The sequence below is a fragment of the Ascaphus truei genome, chromosome 3 (genome assembly GCF_040206685.1).
Source record: "Ascaphus truei isolate aAscTru1 chromosome 3, aAscTru1.hap1, whole genome shotgun sequence".
In the NCBI taxonomy this organism is placed as follows: domain Eukaryota; kingdom Metazoa; phylum Chordata; class Amphibia; order Anura; family Ascaphidae; genus Ascaphus; species Ascaphus truei.
This window is the reverse complement of record NC_134485.1, coordinates 370,662,559-370,681,106: the sequence shown is the minus strand read 5'-3', so window position 1 is coordinate 370,681,106 and position 18,548 is coordinate 370,662,559. Positions and strand designations below refer to the sequence as shown.

Sequence of the window (18,548 nt, the reverse complement as noted above, 5' to 3'; positions counted from 1 at the left end):
CCCCCTTCTCTGTCTCTTTCTCTCTCCCCCCTCTCTGTCTCTCTCTCATCTCTCTCCTTCTCCCTCTCCCTCTCCCTCTGTCTCTGTCTCTCTCTGTATCTCTGTCTCTCTCTGTCTCTCTCTGTGTCTCTGTCTCCTCTCTCTCTCTGTCTCCTCTCTCTCTGTCTCCTCTCTGTCTCTCTGTCTCCCCCCTCTCTCTCTCTTTGTCTCCCCTCTCACTCCCCTCTCTCTCTCTCCCCTCTGTCTCTCTCTCCCCTCTCTGTATCTGGATATCTTATTTACCCTATATATCTTAACTGTCCTATACTACACCAAAATAACCTATACTGCTTTCTTCCAGATTTGACTATCAAGCTTCAGACGGGAGACATCGGAATCCCCTCTAACCCAGAAGACAGGTAGAAAACACCTCCCCTCCAACTTATAACATTGCGGGAATGAGGTACCTGGACATTGAGGGACTGCGGATCAGGTAAGATCCCAGGCGGGATTGCTGCTTTAGATATTGTGAAACGGGGACATCCAGACACTGGTTAAGGGGTTCAGGAAACTAGTCATTCACATCTGGCTTTTATTTCTAGATCCAACATTTATACACACACACACACACACACACACACACGTAACAAGGACTAATTGTAGTATAATGTAATACAATAAATACATTTATGTCAAAAACGAATGTTGTTCTGACTAGGAATTTATTAAATGTATTTTATTTATATATTTTATTTTAAAGCGGAGTTGGGGGCGGGGGCGGGACTAGGTGGAGAGTAGATTTTTTGGTTCGGCGAGTAGATTTTTGAGTGATTTGTCGAACACTGTGTTTGTATATATATATATATATATATATATATATATATATATATATATATATATATATATATATATACACAGTTGTGTGAAAAAGAAAGTACACCCTCTTTGAATTCTATGGTTTTACATATCAGGACATAATAACAATCATCTGTTCCTTGGCAGGTCTTAAAATTAGGTAAATACAACCTCAGGCGAACCACAACACATGACATATTACACTGTGTCATGATTTATTTAACAGAAATAAATCCAAAATGGTGAAGCCATGTGTGACAAACTAAGTACACCTTATGATTCAATAGCTTGTAGAAAGAACCCCCTTTAGCAGCAATAACTTGAAGTAATCGTTTTCTGTATGACTTTATCAGTCTCTCACATTGTTGTGGAGGAATTTTGGCCCACTCTTCTTTACAACGTTGCTTCAGTTCATTGAGGTTTGTGGGCATTTGTTTATGCACAGCTCTCTTAAGATGTCTACTAGTTATTTATTTATTTGCAGACACGAGTATCCGATCACTTGCCTGGGTAAAAACTAAAGCATCTCACAGTAAATGCTTGAACATTTATGTGAGATTCCTAATGGCCCATTAGATTAACAGAGCAAGGGGCCCTGCAGTCCCATTCAGTTTGAATGGGACAGCAGGGACCCCCGCTGTGTTAATCCGATGGGCCATTAGTCTGGCTGCAGAAATCTCACAGAAATGTTGCAGTTTATTGGGAAATTGACCCAGATTTTCCAATGCAGGTGATCTAATACTGGTGGCTGCATCTGTATCAGATTCCAGATTACAAAGTAGTGTGCAGAGTTTATGTGACTGTAATATAAATAATGTGCAGATTTAGTCTGATGCAAACAAATGTTTCTCTTCTTGTCGTACTATTTATAACAAATACTTCAACCATCCCGTTCCCTTTTGTTTTCGCCGGCTGAACTTATGCTCTGGCATATATAAAAATAACTTGTGATATTTTTAGTGAAAGGAATTCAGAACATTTGTGGAAAATAAAATGATCTATTTTTCAGGAATCCCTTTCCTAACCGTTATTAATCTGACCTCTAGCAACTTTGCATGGGAAAAAGTTTGTGGCCATCAAATATGTGAATGGCAGTTCAACGCTCATTTCTATTTTATTAATTTGTGGGACATGGTTATTTTACCATAGTCAGCCAGGAAATAACAGATTGCAGAGACATGTAATTTGAATTTGGTGCTTCTGGCAGTAACCTGCTGTTCACCAACAGAATTAACCGCCAAAATGCCAAAAGCACACTCCAAGAACACACACTCGCAATACAACACTGCAGAAAACAAAAGATGTTGGCATATTCAATAGAGAGAGAAGCAGCAACATGAATGCAGTAACTTCCACTCTGCAGGAGGTGGCGCAACTAATATATCAAAGCAACACACCCCTTAAATAAAGCAATGTTATTTCTTGTGCTTTGCCAAATCTGGTGTCCCTTTGCCCGTGTTACCCCAGTTTTGCAGCTGGGAGACTCTTAAATAGCTCCGATTTTAATATGCACCGATGTAAACTACCTTGTGACATTATTACTGACATTATGGCACTGGCATCTTGCTTTTAACACCAATAAGAAGGCTGCCATATTATTTTCTATCACCTATTTGTTCTATAAATGTGACCCTATCTGTATGGATAATATATGTATATCTTAATTTATATAGCGCCATCTACATAGCGCTACACAGCAGTAACACAAGGGACATAATAATATAACACACAATGGGAATAAGTGCTTCAGACATTAGGAATGTCCCTGCACCCAAGAGCTTACAATCTATGTGAATATGTAATGTTTTATTCTGTGTATGCAGCATTGACAGATATTCGTTGTACACAGCACATTACACAAACACCATTGTCCCATAAAACTTACAATCTACAGTACATGATAAGACCATGGACAGAAGCAGGGACTGAGTTTTACAACCTATAAAAGTCCTGTATCAAAGTTCTCTCTGGAGGACTTTACAGAAGTTGTGTCCATGAACCTAGAGTAAGTTCAGTATTTAGCTTTCTTCTATTTCTATTTTAGGAATTGAAAGTAAAAATGTAATGTGCAGTGACGTCAAATTGCTTCTATAATTATTGTTTTCCTAATTAGATCTCTCACGCAAACCTTTGTTTCAGGTTAATACATTAAACCAAATGTAATGCTGTTAAGAAACTTTAGATCAACAATAGATAACATTGTTTATTAAAGGTGGGTTGATGCTTATTTTTTAATTTTAGATTTTATTGTACTGGTGCCAAGAACTGACTACAATAGTTAATTTAGGTATACAACAAAAAAAGTACTGCACAATGCAAATGACGGTGTCCGTACGAGTCTATTATTAGAGCGACACAAAAAACACAGATCATCAATATTACTTGGTAATTAGTAGAATAATTTAGCTTTTGTAATCCTGGCATAACTTTCATGAGAAAGTTAGGAGCAATCAGTTGATACCAAATCTGATTCTATCTGAGAACAATTTTCCCCCTTTGTACTATAAATTATAAAGGGAAGTATACTTTCCAATTTTTACTTAGCAAAAGTGAATACTGTAGTCACTAATCATGGAATCAATAGTGTACGTTGTAAAAATTCTTTCAACACTTTGAATACAAGTATTGTACACAGTTGTATTCCATCAATAAAACATATGCCTACAGATTATATCCATTGCCTAAATTAAGCTACTAAGAACTCACTATTTATTTTATTTTTTACTTTTTCGTAAATGCAGGATGCTGATTTCTATGATATATTCAGGCTTGTGGAGGGAGATCCTAGCTGTGATCTTAAGTTCACAGGTTATCTCATGCTTCTTCCTATGACTGAGAAATGCTGGCGATATCTGAAGCAACATTTTCTAGGAAAAGATCAGCAGCAAAGTTACTAGGTACTTTACTTACGTGGATTTTTGGAGAAAAAGAGCCAAGTAATGTTAATGAAGTTACAATTTTGAACTCACCAAATAACCTCAGGTGAAGGGAAGGCTCTCACTTTCACGGAGACACGATATGACGTCTGGCCCGCCACCGCCTCTAGGACACTTTTCATTTGGGGTTTCACATTAATGAATGCCTTACCTAAAGGAAAATTGAAAATGACATCTATTTATAAAACGTCAAATTAAGTCAATTAAGAGATGTTAAAAGGAAGAGCAAATGTTATCTGGGACTTGGTCTTTTTTGGTTAATGTACTATTTCCTATTTTTCATATGCTTACAGATGTAGTCTGAATTATGTTCTATGGGACCACAGTAAAGACCTCTTTTGCAAATGCAGACTGATCTCGCTGCCATGCGCTTACTCCTGCATTCTTTAATCTAGCGGTGGTTTGCTGGGACCACATGCAGCCGTAGTCCCACAAGACACAACTCAAATGGCTTCTGTACAGTAGGTCTTCCAGATACAGATCCCAAATTATTTTTATACTGGCACTTTGCATTTAATTAAGTCAGATTCCAGAATGCAAAGTATTTGTCAAGAGTAAATGTGATCTTGCTTAAAAAGTTTATGCTTATATACAGTCAATGGCTAACACTATTAGCAGATGCACTGCATTGCATAGTAAAATGTTGACCTAAATAAAAGCTCTTACCATGAATACGAACTGTTGTGTTTACTGATCTCATTGATGGGCCATTCTTCACATTACAAATATATTGTCCTTGGTCAATGTCACGCACTTCCTTAATAACTAGTACGCTGTAGAAGATGTTTGCATTTTGGTTTCTTTGATCGATTCGTTTCATTATAGAAGCAATTCTGCCAAATTTCTAGGGAAAAATACAAAATACAGATTTACAAAAGAAATGGCAATATTGTGTTTTGGTAGACTTATTTCACTGTTAAGTGTCCTAATTTGGTGGTGGAAAGGAGTTTGTTCCAGGCAAACAGATTGCATACATTGTTATGTTATTTTAAGTATATTCGAGTGATAACTTATAGATGGCGTCGTTTCTCATAGAATCCTTTTTAATCATGAATGGCTTCTGTCCATGGTATCAAAATATCATCAGTATTTTTAGGTATTGTGATTTACACTGGCGACACACTTTATTCGAGCTCGGCTAGTCCCACGAATTCGGGTATACCCGGGTGTATTGAGGTTTGTGACTGTTTTCTGCCCGAGTGCATTGAGGTATTTTCCAAGCAGGGATTGAAGCATTTTATTCCCGCTGGCTGCAATACTGCACAGTATATATATATATACTGCATTACAATTCATGAATTTATGCCATCTGGTAGACACGCGAAGCATTGCAGCCTATTAAATCCTAATCATTATCATTTAACAGATCAGCCGCCCGTCAGCCAGGCATGAACCCAGGCTGGGAAGGCAAACACAACGGGGCTTGTCAGAGGTGAGGAGCGGCGCATTCCAGGTATCTGCCGGGTACATACCGGGTATTTGCTCGAATAAAGTGTGTCGGTGCAGTATGGGTCATCCTTTTTGGACCACAATTCCCATTGACTTCAATAGGGATTTTCGACCAAAAGCCATAAGAACTTCAGCTTCATAGTATATACAATTTACCCCTTAGTGCTGGCCTGTTCCAGGTTTGATTAACCCTTCTGTTTCCTATTTCTGTGCTAATAATTTGGACATCTACATATGCCTACCATTAAAAATGTTGTGAATTAGGTTAAGATGCATTTGTATCACACCACTGCATCTAATAAAAGACATACATATACTTATATACAATATTGTATGTGTTAATATCTTCTTATCTTCCATCAGTGAAACAAAACAGAAAATCGTTTTGGCTGTCTGTTCATATGGGGTTATCCCATTGACTTGAATGGGAGTTTCCGTATAATAGTACCCACTTTTACTCTTTCATAAACCCCATAAAGTAGTCTATTGTATAATACCAATGAAAGTTTGTCACAATAAAACAATATTGATTTATTTAGGAGGCTTTGTAAACGATGGATGTAATGATATTCTCTACATCAGGACTAGCAACAAAGAAGCATCTAACAGGCATCGGCCCAATGTGCCGTAATTACTAAGCAGTAATGCTTAGTATCTTCCTAGTAAATATGGCCCTATTTACAATATCATACATATGTAACATTCCTCTAGTGGCAAGAAACCATAGTATTAAACTGTGTCATCATTTACATTTGAGATTGGGCACATTAAACATACAGCTCAACCCCATTATAACGCAATATATTACAACGCGGATCCGCTTATAACGCGATGCAAGCGTGGCTCTCAATTTTCGTATTTATGAATACTTTACAGCCCGATTATTGGTCTCTTAAATACTTTATTGTACAACGCGATCCGCTTATATCGCAATGTGATTCTTTGGACCCCAAGCACCGCGTTATAACGGGGTTGAGCTGTATATATATATATATATATATATATATATATATATATATATATATATATATATATATATATATATAAATACATACACACACACACACACACACACACACAGTATAGAGAAATCCAAGCAGCCAGCACTCCAATAGTCTTTCAATAAAGGTTGGTGCATGTCCCATAAAAGTAATATCAAAATGTACAATACCATTTCCACAAAATAGCAGACAGCACTTCAGTAAGTTTGTTAAATTAATTATTTGTATTGAAACAAAGCACAAAAAAATAGGATTTTTTTGTGCTTTGTTTCAATACAAATAAGTAATTTAACAAACTTACCTGAGTGCTTTCTGCTGATTTCTTGGAACCGGTAACATATAACGTGGTGCTTGGGGTCCAAAGAATCACATTGCGATATAAGCGGATCGCGTTGTACAATAAAGTATTTAAGAGACCAATAATCGGACTGTAAAGTATTCATAAATACGAAAATTGAGAGCCACGCTTGCATCGCGTTATAAGCGGATTCGCGTTGTAATGTATTGCGTTTTATATATATATATATATACACACACAGTATAGAGAAATCCAAGCAGCCAGCACTCCAATAGTCTTTCAATAAAGGTTGGTGCATGTCCCATAAAAGTAATATCAAAATGTACAATACCATTTCCACAAAATCAGCAGACTTCCACAAAATCATCAACTTCAGTAATTTTGTTAAATTAATTATTTGTATTGAAACAAAGCACAAAAAAATATGATTTTTTTGCGCTTTGTTTCAATACAAATAATTAATTTAATAAACCTTACCTGAGTGCTTTCTGCTGATTTCTTGGAACCGGTAACATACAATATATATATATATATAATATATATATATATATATATATATATACACAGCTCAACCCTGTTATAACGCGGTGCTTGGGGTCCAAAGAATCACATTGCGATATAAGCGTATATATATATATATATATATATATATATATATATATATATATAGATCAACCCATTATAGCGCGATCCACTACAACGCGGATCGCTTATAACGCGGTTTGAGCGTGGACCCCGAATTAAAAAAAAGGTTTGGTTTTTTTTTTGCACACACACTACACACACTCACAGCACACACCATACACTCACAGCACACTGCATACACTCACAGCACACACCACACACTCACAGCACACGGCATACATTCACAGCACACTGCACACACTCACAGCACACTGCACACACTCACAACACACTGCACACACAGCACACACAACCCCACCCCCTACCTTTGGTGTCAGCTGCTGGAGCATCGTGGGGCTGCTGGCGGGGATCGGTGTGAGGCTGGGGGGGGGAGAATCGGTGCGAGGCTGGGGGATTGGTGCGGGGATCGGCGCAAGGCTGGGGGGGATCGGCGCGAGGCTGGGGGGGGGATCGGTGCGAGGCTGGGGGATTGGTGTGGGGATCGGTGCGAGGCTGGAGGATTGGTGAGGGGATCGGTGGTTGGATGGTGCGGAGCTGCTGAGGGGAGTGCGGGGAATGCTGGGAGAAGTATGGTGGCTGCTAGGGGACGTGTAGGGCTGCCGGCGCCTCACTCCACCTCTTCCCCCCTCCTCCCTTCTCCCCCGTCCTCCCTTCTCCCCCCTCCTCCCGATCGGCGCGCGGCAGCCATTTTTTTTAAAATTAGCGCTTCCCCGGTTGTAGCGCGGTCGGATCGGGTGGCCCCAGAGGACCGCGCTATAACGGGGTGGAGCTGTATATATAAACTTGAACTTGAGAAAGGACCATATGGTCCTTATGGTCTGAAACGTACGTTGCTCTGGAGCATGTTTGATTGCCTGATGATTTAGTGCTATTACATTACCTTTTTCTAATGTGTGTGCTGCGGAATTTCTGTTTTTTTGTATATCTACTGGACGGGCTGGTGTTCCCTGTCTATCTGTGAGCACCTGAATCTCTGTTAAGTATATTTTTTATTTAAGGCTTTATGCTCGTGTGCACCCAGCATTCTTTTGTATATATATACACAATAAGATAAAGGGAGAAACATAAAAATGACTGTACTTTCAACAATTTTCATTGTTTTACACTTATGGATGTTCTAAATAGAAGAGGCCTGTAATTAAGTTTCTTATGTTTGATAACAATCCTTAGCAAGAGACATACATCAGATTATAATGTGCATTGTTTACCATCTCTTAACAGACATTATTGATATCTTGAAGCTTCGACAAGCAAAATGAAAATACCTTTCCTGGGTCCTTATTCTATATAGTCCGAAACAGCCGTTTGGACCATTTCGGCCACAAATCTCTATTGAAGTCAATGGGGATTCTCGGCTAAAAACGACATAAACAACTGGCTCTATACTATATACCAGGGGTGGCCAACTCCAGTCTCAAGGGCTACCGAGAGGTCAGGTTTTCAGGATATCCCTACTTCAGCACAGTTGGCCCAATCAGTGCCTCAGTCTTCGACTGCAACACCTGTGCAGAAGCAGGGATAGAGCAAAAAAAAAAACGAATATCAGCTCCAAAAGCAAAAAGGTAAGTGAAATCAAATAACAGTCTTTTAAATTGATAATGGCAATGTCCGGTACATATAAGTATAGATGCAGGGAGAGGGGAGAAAAACGAAGGGGTTAAGCAAGGTATAAGTAGCGGGGTACTTACAGAGAGGTTGGATTCCCACCAGGCTGTGTGACCCCCTGAGAAGCTTCACCTTACCCCCGTCTCCTTCCAAATGAAGTGGTGTAGAGCCGCACGCTCACAAGGTGTCACCACTAATCCATTCCTCCCACAACAATGGTGAAACCGATGGTGTCCTCCGATCCAGGCAGCAACAGAAACTAAAAATGATCGAGTGGCCTACCGCTTAATATGAAAAGAAGTTGGGGAACTCACCAGAATTGAAGGTTAAAAAAGTCTTTAATGAAAACAACATAAAATGACAAAACTCCTCCTCCCACATGTTTCACGCCCACTTTGGCGCTTTGTCAAGGAGTGTGCACTGGAAGACAACAGTGCAATTATATACCTATCCCACAACACAAATTCAGCTGCTGGTAATTATCTAAGTGACACATCTATACATGTAATTAGATCAGATTTAAATGATAAAGGTCAGCATTGTCATTCATAAGCAAAAAAGAGCAAAAGAGAGAAAGAAAAAGAAACCAACAGAAAAAATACCATAGATGTATCATAACGAACTTGATCAATATTGTATCTAATAAAACAATGATCAAGAATGAATAAAGTAATTAAGAAAACTATTGCATGTAGTAATGAAGTCTTATATTTTGATTTGTTATTCATGAGACTTCATTACTGCATGCAATAGTTTTCTTAATTACTTTATTCATTCTTGATCATTGTTTTATTAGATACAATATTGATCAAGTTCGTTATGATACATCTATGGTATTTTTTCTGTTGGTTTCTTTTTCTTTCTCTCTTTTGCTCTTTTTTGCTTATGAATGACAATGCTGACCTTTATCATTTAAATCTGATCTAATTACATGTATAGATGTGTCATTTAGATAATTACCAGCAGCTAAATTTGTGTTGTGGGATAGGTATATAATTGCACTGTTGCCTTCCAGTGCACACTCCTTGACAAAGCGCCATAGTGGGCGTGAAACATGTGGGAGGAGGAGTTTTGTCATTTTATGTAGTTTTCATTAAAGACTTTTTTAACCTTCAATTCTGGTGAGTTCCCCAATTTCTTTTCATAGCAAGCGGTAGTCCACTCGATCATATTTTGTTTCAGAAGCAGGGATATCCTGAAAACCTGACTTGTTGGTAGCCCTTGAGGACTGAAGTTGGCCACCAATGCTATATATTATATAGAAGTACCTCTCGGTAGTAGCTTAAAATCTAACTCTGTTTGTGCCCTGTTTCACACGAGTCTATTTCTCAAAGTCCCCCAACTGCATAACCTGGGTACAACTGGAACACGTAAACAGCATTGAATATATCAAAAGAAAGCAATAAGGGTTTATAGCAAAGAAAAAAGTAGTAGACAAAAATAGCACCAGATTTATCAAAGAAAAACATCTCAATTCCTTCCGATTGGATTTTACTCTTTGATAAATCTGGTGCTTCTTTCTTTGCACGTTTTGCCCAAATTCTTTTGCTGGGAAACTGATGCACAGCCTCCAATGTTTATTTTTGTGCTTTGATAAATCTGGTCCAGTTTTTTTGCATCAGTGGTGCCCTCTGGTTTGCAGCTGGGTGATGTTGATAAATAAACCCCAGAGACTCCCAAGTCTTCAACCACAACCACAACTATGCTGACATGAAAGGCCGTACTAATGTGAAGTCAATGTATTAGCAGCAAAACATAGCTAAATCTGAACAGATTGGCAGTAACCCTAATAAGGTACAAACAGGACTTTTCGGGGGGCAAACCCCTTTATCAGATACTGTCCTGCATCGGATAAGCCATTTCTTCGTTTTGCATTTTCCAGTATTTTCCACGTAGTGTTTCTTTTTGGATGCATTGAGATTTTTAGAAGATTAGATGTTTATGTATCTGATACACTGGTACCACTATGCTTCCATTTTTTGGCCTATCTCTAGAATTTTAAGGTCCTTTCTTTTATATTTTTGTTTTAGGAATTGGTCAAGTAAACACACATCCCTACCTTTTTGTCTTAGGCCTAGTCCATAGGGACTGGAGGCGCGTGGAGGCTGAGGGAAAGCTTTCCCTGGCTTTAGTCCGCACGCCGTCCGGGGGCGTGTCTGGGGACGGGCCAGTGCTGTGACGTCATGGAGCTGGTTCGCCCTCATTGGGCAAACCGCTCACGTGACCGGCCCTCCGCTCCCCTCAGCGCGCAAATTTAAATCTGACTGTCTCCTCCACCTCCGCACGCCTGCGGAAGTGTGCGCGAGCCATTGCTAAAGCCGCTCTCATTGCGGCTGCAGGGGCTCACTGGTAAGCGTGAGCGCGGCTCAGCGCGGCTCAGCGCTGACCATGCCCGCGGCCTTACACATGGCAACACCCATACTGTAAAGAAACAAAAACAGCACAAATAATGTGCGCTCAGTAACTTATGAAATATAAAACTATCTCTACATATATTTGTATTTATTTCAAAATACACCTGTGTATAAATATGATTTTTTTTTAAAGAATACACATATATAAAACTTTTCAATAAAGCTTCCTATGGTAAAAATAAACTCTGTATAGCAGATCAGTCACCTGACAAATGAGATGCTGGCTAACGGGATTATAATGACTCTTCTGAACAAACTGGATGGGGTGCCTTGCTGTCTGCCAGCCTTGGAATACATGTGCTGAGAAAGAATGCTTACTGAAAGACTTTTTATGTTAGAAGACAGGTCCCGTCTGTTCTAGCATGACGGATTTCTGTCATATCAGCAAACCCAGTACGAATGTTGTAAACAATTAAAAGATTTCATGCATCTCCCTTATTTTTGTGGGAAAAGTGCAGACGTCCAACCAGTTAAACGTATTTCTAATGTAAATCGTTTCTTACTTGTATGTTCTTTCACTGCCAAATCAATGACTATCCGAACAACTGAATGCAAAGTATGAGAAGAATTTAACCCCCTAATTCTTGTTTTGTTCTTTAAACCAACAGAACACTGTTAGAAATCACAATAACACTCCGGGTGACTATGGAATTATTGTTCATTCACAATTCAGAGCATCGAACAATTGGAGCATTTTAAAAGCAGAAATATCACCTGTTCATTTTTTTTATTTTTTACCTATTCATTTGTTTATTTTTTTCTCCACAGAATTCAAACCAGGTGGTCCTTAGGAGCTGAAACACGCTTTTTTTTTTTTTTTAGTTGCCTGTGTTTTCTCTCCCTTTAGAGAAATTAAAATGGCCACAAAGTCTTGAGGGTTCTTCAGGCCTACAAGACAGGAAGCTGCAGCATCATCAGAGGGATGACTAAGACTTCCTATTGGATGAGCTAAAAGTAACACAGGTCAACTCCCAGATTAAATTCTGTAACAAAATCTGTTGGAAAAATGGATTCAATTCCTGCATGAACCCATTGAGAGTCAGAGGGGTATTTTTGCCCAAGTGCCACGGCCCCTCTGGCACAGTGTGGTCACGTGACAGTGGTGGCCATTTTGGAAGAAATGGAAGAGCAAGAATCCTCCTTCTGCTCCATGGGAACACAGGACACTATCAAACTCAGGAAAAAAAGCTCTTTGAGCATAACATCGTCACTACGTTCTGGGCATATCAGGGTTATAGGCGATCAGGGTTTCTCTGGCGAGCAGGTGCTGTGGCTCCCCATACAGCAGCCCGGTGGACACTGTCTCATATTCTCACTCCTCCTGTCAGTGCCCTGACCAGAGGAGGGAGCTGCATAGTCCACCGGACCAGCAGTGGACCGGAGCAGCATTAAAGAGACCTTCTCACCCTAAGGTAAGATTGTTGGGGGGGGTCTGTGTGAGTGAGTGAGTGAGCAGAACAGAGAGAGGGGGGGGGGAAGAGAAGGCAGCATGTAAGGGGGGAAGAGAGAGAGGGGTGCACGTAAGGGGTCTTGATAACAGAGGCCTGCGCTCTTCCTCACAAGAATTAAACTGATTGCCGGGTGACAGCATGGGGCCTTACCTTCTTCGGAGTGGCATCTCCTCCTGCAGCGTCACGTTGTTATGGCAACCCATCAAATGATGCTGCAACGTCACAGTGACGCGTAGCCATGACAATGTGATGTCACATGGCAATGCATCGCCATGACAACACAATATCACATGATGCCGCACCATCAATGATGCCGTGACGCTGCAGGAGTAGGGCTACTGCAGGAATGCCAGGGCCGCTATGTGCCTGCAATCTTTCCCTGGTCCTGGGGCCCCCCCAGAGTGCCAGTCCCAATGATGCAGTGACTATGTCCTGGGGCACTCAAAGGGTTAAATAAACATGATACATATCACTAGGAAAGAAAGGAATGAATTAGGATTCATCAAGCCACGATGCAGTGTATACCATTGACTAGGATGACATTTACTACCAGATCCAGAAGCCCAATGCAGCTGATATTAATATTGTTTGCTACAAAAGTTCTGCTGATTTGAGGTCATTAAGACTTCTTATGCTTTTAATCTACTATATATTTCTCAAAGTGTTCTATGTGTCTGTGTCTGTATGTGTCTCCCTGTGTCCCTAGCGGCAATCACATTGGACCTTTGGCCTGTCACTCCGCCTCAGGCCAATGAGATGGCTCCCTTGGCCCGCCCGCCCGCCCCCGCACACCTCTCATTGGCCTGAGGCGGAGTGACGGGCCAAAGGTCACACACACACACAGACACTCACACACTCACACACTCACACACCGGCGCTCTCACATCCCCACGGATCTCTTTGCCCCCTGTCCTCCCCCCCCCCCCCCCCACACACACACACAGAGCACGCACTGTGCGGCTCTGCCCTCACATAGGCCGCTCCCCGTCCCCGAGGGCGCTTCTCCGGCTGTCTCCGCCTCTCCCCGCGAAAGGCACAGCACCTCCTCACCGGAACGTCTCAGCCTCTCCGCTGAGGAGCCCGAGGTGGAAGAGGAGGGCGGCCGGTACCCGTAGGAAGAGGAGCGCGACCGTGTGCAAGGTGAGTAAACGCAGGGGAATGGCTTATTTAACGCGTCCCTGACTCATCCTGCCCTTTGCCCCCCTACCCTCCCTGCCCCCCTGCCCTCCTGCCCTTTGCCCCCTGCCCCCCCTGCCCCCCCTGCCCTCCCTCCCCCTGCCCTTTGCCCCTGCCCTCCCTCCCCTGCCCTTTGCCCCCTGCCCTCCCTCCCCCTGCCCTTTGCCCCCTGCCCTCCCGCCCCCTGCCCTCCCTGCCCTTTGCCCCCCGCCCTTTGCCCCCTGCCCTCCCTCCCCCTGCCCTTTGCCCCCTGCCCTCCCTCCCCCTGCAATTTTCCCCTTCCCTCCCTCCCCCTACCATGCCCCCTGCCCTTCCACGCCCGGGCAACGCCGGTTATATCAGCAAGTTTAATATACAATGTACATAAATGAGGTTTGCATCTCATTATACAATTCCTAATGAAACATGCTCTGAATAATACATTTTTAACAAAATACTATTCAGAAACAAGTCTACACTGCCATCATTTGTTTACTTATTATGATAATAAAATGATATATATTATCTATTCTTAGACGTTTTATTAGACAAACATCATTCGATTTAAATGGAATGTTTTGCTAAATTTATTGGGATGGGTTTTGTTGGAGATTTGCCCCAGTTGTATGGCCGGGACTCCGGAAGACCCATAAGTTAACACCTATTCAATATGAAGCTGTCACACATGCACAAAAGGCCTTCATCCCGCAGTGGATCGACAAGGACTGCAGACGTTGATGCTACTGTATACATTTGAAGGAAGTAAAGCAAAATCATCAGAATACAGAGCTAGGACCTACAACCAAAAGACTTTAGGCAAAACCAAAACACCAGAGCTAAGGCGCATCTCCTATTAATAGTTTTCCTTATATAGCACCAACAGTGTACAAAGCGCTGTACATAGAAGTTTTCAGACACAGGGAGTTCCTGCTCAGTAGAGCTTACAATCTAAATTTGGTGCCTGAGGCATAGGGAGATAAAGAGAACGTGCCCAAGGTCACAAGGACAGCTGACATTGGGATTTAAAGGATTAAAAGGCAGTGATATTACTACTGAGCTACACCTTCAGCCCATCTCTACTTATCATACAACTACAGTACCTCTGTGACAAAGCCAGTGGTAACTCACCTCTCCAGGATATTTCCATTGCATTTCAACTCTTGAATTCAACTCAGTTGTAACAGCGCAGTTAATGAAAAGGGCATCTCCCCTCAACAATCTGACAGTGCTCGACACGTTTAGCTGCAAATTGTGGATTGTATTGGCTGCAAATAGTAAGTAAACAACAATGATGTTTTAAAGAGAACAACAATGACATAACAACTTCATATTATATGGATAAAATGATACTCACATTGTTGTCTGTTTGCAAAATAATTTGTTCTGTGAACAAATCCATTGATGGTGGTCTCGCAGCTCAATAAATCAATAAATTTGTATGTGGGTTTTGGAATGATGAAGCCTCTTTTATTGTCCCAAATAATGTTTTTTCCATCAGGAGTAAGTATTTCATTGCTGTACACGTAGTTCTAAAATTTATGGAAGAAATTGATAAGTAAAACTCAAAAATAAAAAGTAGGGATGCAATGATAAAGAGAAAGTGCATTTTATTTATACGCGCCTACTTGGTATCTCCATTGTGTATTTAAGCTTTTACATTGACATACTGTATTGGATTCTCCATGTATTATAACTGCTGTGTCAGTTGCTTTCATTAAAGATGATTGACCATTTGTGCTACTTCGAAACAGAAGATTATGGATCAAGCTGGCAGTCTTCAGTAGAGAGTAGGTGTATTCATGGATCACAAATATATGGTGAGGATAAAACATACATGTACATTTCATGACATCATGTCGCTTTGCCAGAGCAGATGTGATGAGCAACAACCCCAAACAGCTTGTTTAACCCATTAGATGCTAATCATGGATGCAATAAAGTACTAGGAAATACAAAAATCCTAATTACTTAGCTAATTACTGTATACAGTGCATAAAATACTAAAGTGCATACTCACATAATAACAACCTAAAGAATATTAAAGTGCATTAAATACTAAAAAAGTGCACATGCATATTGAATATATACAACTAAGGAAACTAATACATATACTTTTCTGAATAATTTACCAATTATCTAATCAACAATTCAGTGGATAAATACTAACGTACATATACATTTAAAAAATATATGAATGCAAACCAATATAAATTATATCACATATAACAATACAAATAATAATGAAAAGTTCTCTGTTTGTAGAACAACTATCAATTAATATTTTAATTGACAACTGAATTGATCAATGAATGAACAAAATATATATTTCTGCTGTGACTACTACTATAGAGAGTAATGAAAAGAAACGGGAAACATTGAAGTTCATGCACGATAGGCTCTTAATGAGCTGCTCATAGAAAAAGTGAAGAGTGATGTGCTCTTATTCTCTCCAGAAAGCAGTTTCTATAGCAGTGCAAGAGTTCAGCAGACATGGTAGTCTGAAGATCTTGCTATAAATTTAGCATATCCTAAGAGGACTCCACTTCCCATATGTATAAATATATACATCAGCTAAAGGGAGTCGTCTGCTGGTCTCTGCCTCTAATCTTTCCAATCAGCAAGCTTTTCATGCAAACAATTGCACGTATGTCCACAAAAGGAACAACAAATTCTATTCTTAGAGCTTGTATATACTTCTAAGTGCAATCTTCTGCACAGGGCACTCAGAGTTTAAGACTGGTAGTGATTGAGAAGGTAAGAAACCTGAAGCTGCGGATATCAGTTTCATGAAGGTGTATGTCATATGTTCTGAACAGGGGAGCTTTTTTTTATCAACCATGTCAACACTGATTGTATTTACTACTGGAAAATGAAAGCAGCAATTCCCCCATTTTCTGGGGGGGGGGGGAGTAGGGATTTGTTCTACCTGAATGGCAGCGTTCCTTGGAGTTTTTCTATCATCCCCAGACATCCAGAGCCTTCCCGATACCTACGATATTTGTCATATTTTTGTGCCGGTTTTGATACAAAACCCCCCAAAATATTGGCAGCAGAGCTACAAACATGGCCACGGATCATCATTAGAAAGCCACAACATCCTCTCAAGAGACCAGACCTCGCAGCCACCTTTTAGTTTGCCCCATGGACTGCTTGCCGCATGTAGGACAAACAAACAAGCAGCTGATCTGATGCTTTATGATCATGTCATCGCTGTAGCTGTTGCGCACCCAAAGATTACACAAATTATTTCACTGCTTTCCAGTGTTACTATTTTGGGAAAATGTTACTCCGTTGCTCTGCATTCACAAGTACATCTGCATTACCAAACTTACTTGGGCCCAGGTTCAAAAACTTCTGCTAAGTCACTTAACGTGGCATTAACCTAACTTAACGTCGTGTTAACACTAACAGTGTTTTCTCCAGTAAAGAGCGTAGGGTTAACTGTAACAGACATTAGTGATAATGATATGCAAATTGTATGCAAATGAGGTATCATCATAACACTTCATGTTCACTAAAGTACTGCTGCGGCACAGTTTATTCGAGCATTTGCCCGTTCTGTGCCGCAGCAGTAGCCTGGCGCGCGGCCGAGAGTGACGGGCGCGCGCCGAAGCAGCGGAAGAGCGCCCTCCGATCGGGGCGCTCTCCCTACCGCTGCCGGGTCCGCCGGGTCCCCCGGAACCCCCTGCCGCTGTCCCGCGATCGCGGGACACCAGGGCTCCCTCGGGGAGCCCCTGGACGCGCGTGCAGGGGGCGCACGCTCCCGAAGACGCGTGACCGCGCGTCTATGACGCGCGGCACGCCGAGGGGCGGCCACTAGCAAGCCGGGAAATCTCCCGGCTTGCGGATCTGGCCGCAGTGTAATAAACTGTGTCGCCAGTGTATGTTAAGGTGAACACGGGAGCTGAACGTTACGCTATGTAATTTGTACCTTAACTTGGCATTACTCCTGTCTAGACAATGAGATAGGGCTTTTGCGATGTCTGGATGGGTGTAACGCCACAGTTAAGCATGATTAAAATAAGTCAGAAAATAGTCAATCTGCGCTCAAGCTTCCTATAGTGATCTTTACTCCTTCCTCTTGCAGCTCCTGTTGCGTGGAGGCAACCCTCCTCCAGCAGCGTCCACCGAAAGGAATACTCCACCAGCGGACCAGCCACAGAAGGAAAAAAGCACAGAAGCGCACCAAGGTTGAAGAAACATGTATTCACAAATACAATAAAAACGCAAGCTGTAACTTACATGTATGTAATATTGGTAGTCCAGTAGAAAATAAACAGTCAGGGCTCCGTTTTTATCACTGGTCTGCTCCAAAGGTCTGGGGGTGGGTCCTGGGTTAGTATGTGTCCGTCCCGCGCGCTGGGACACACTGACACTACAATGTTCCTGCATCGCTTCCGGGTGTCGCGTCTCATAACAGATTGCCCGTTTGAGACTAAGCTAACTCCGCAACATGGGCAATCTGTTATTTGGCTGCTTTTGAAAAGCTCTGTGTACTTAGTACACATAGCTAGCTTCATTGAGAGGTTTACGGAGGTGTGGCAACAGGGAGGAATGCTAGATACGAGTGACGCAGTGAGACGCGACACCCGGAAGCGGTGCAGGAACATTGTAGTGTCAGTGTGTCCCAGCGCGCGGGACGGACACATACTAACCCAGGACCCACCCCCAGACCTTTGGAGCAGACCAGTGATAAAAACGGAGCCCTGACTGTTTATTTTCTACTGGACTACCAATATTACTTACATGTAAGTTACAGC

At 41.5% G+C, this 18,548-nt stretch overlaps 1 protein-coding gene across 2 annotated transcripts in view; it reads right to left on the bottom strand.

Annotated features, from left to right (window-relative positions):
• FLT1 (fms related receptor tyrosine kinase 1) overlaps positions 1-18,548 on the bottom strand; it is a 96,458-nt gene that overhangs the window by 50,835 nt on the left and 27,075 nt on the right. For both annotated transcript variants that reach the window (XM_075592190.1, XM_075592191.1), the window contains exons 5-8: positions 15,143-15,317; positions 14,917-15,053; positions 4,437-4,614; positions 3,804-3,921 (exon numbers count right to left, since the gene is read on the bottom strand). In XM_075592190.1, coding sequence (XP_075448305.1) covers positions 3,804-3,921; positions 4,437-4,614; positions 14,917-15,053; positions 15,143-15,317 — 608 coding nt within the window. The remainder of the gene's footprint in view (positions 1-3,803; positions 3,922-4,436; positions 4,615-14,916; positions 15,054-15,142; positions 15,318-18,548) is intronic.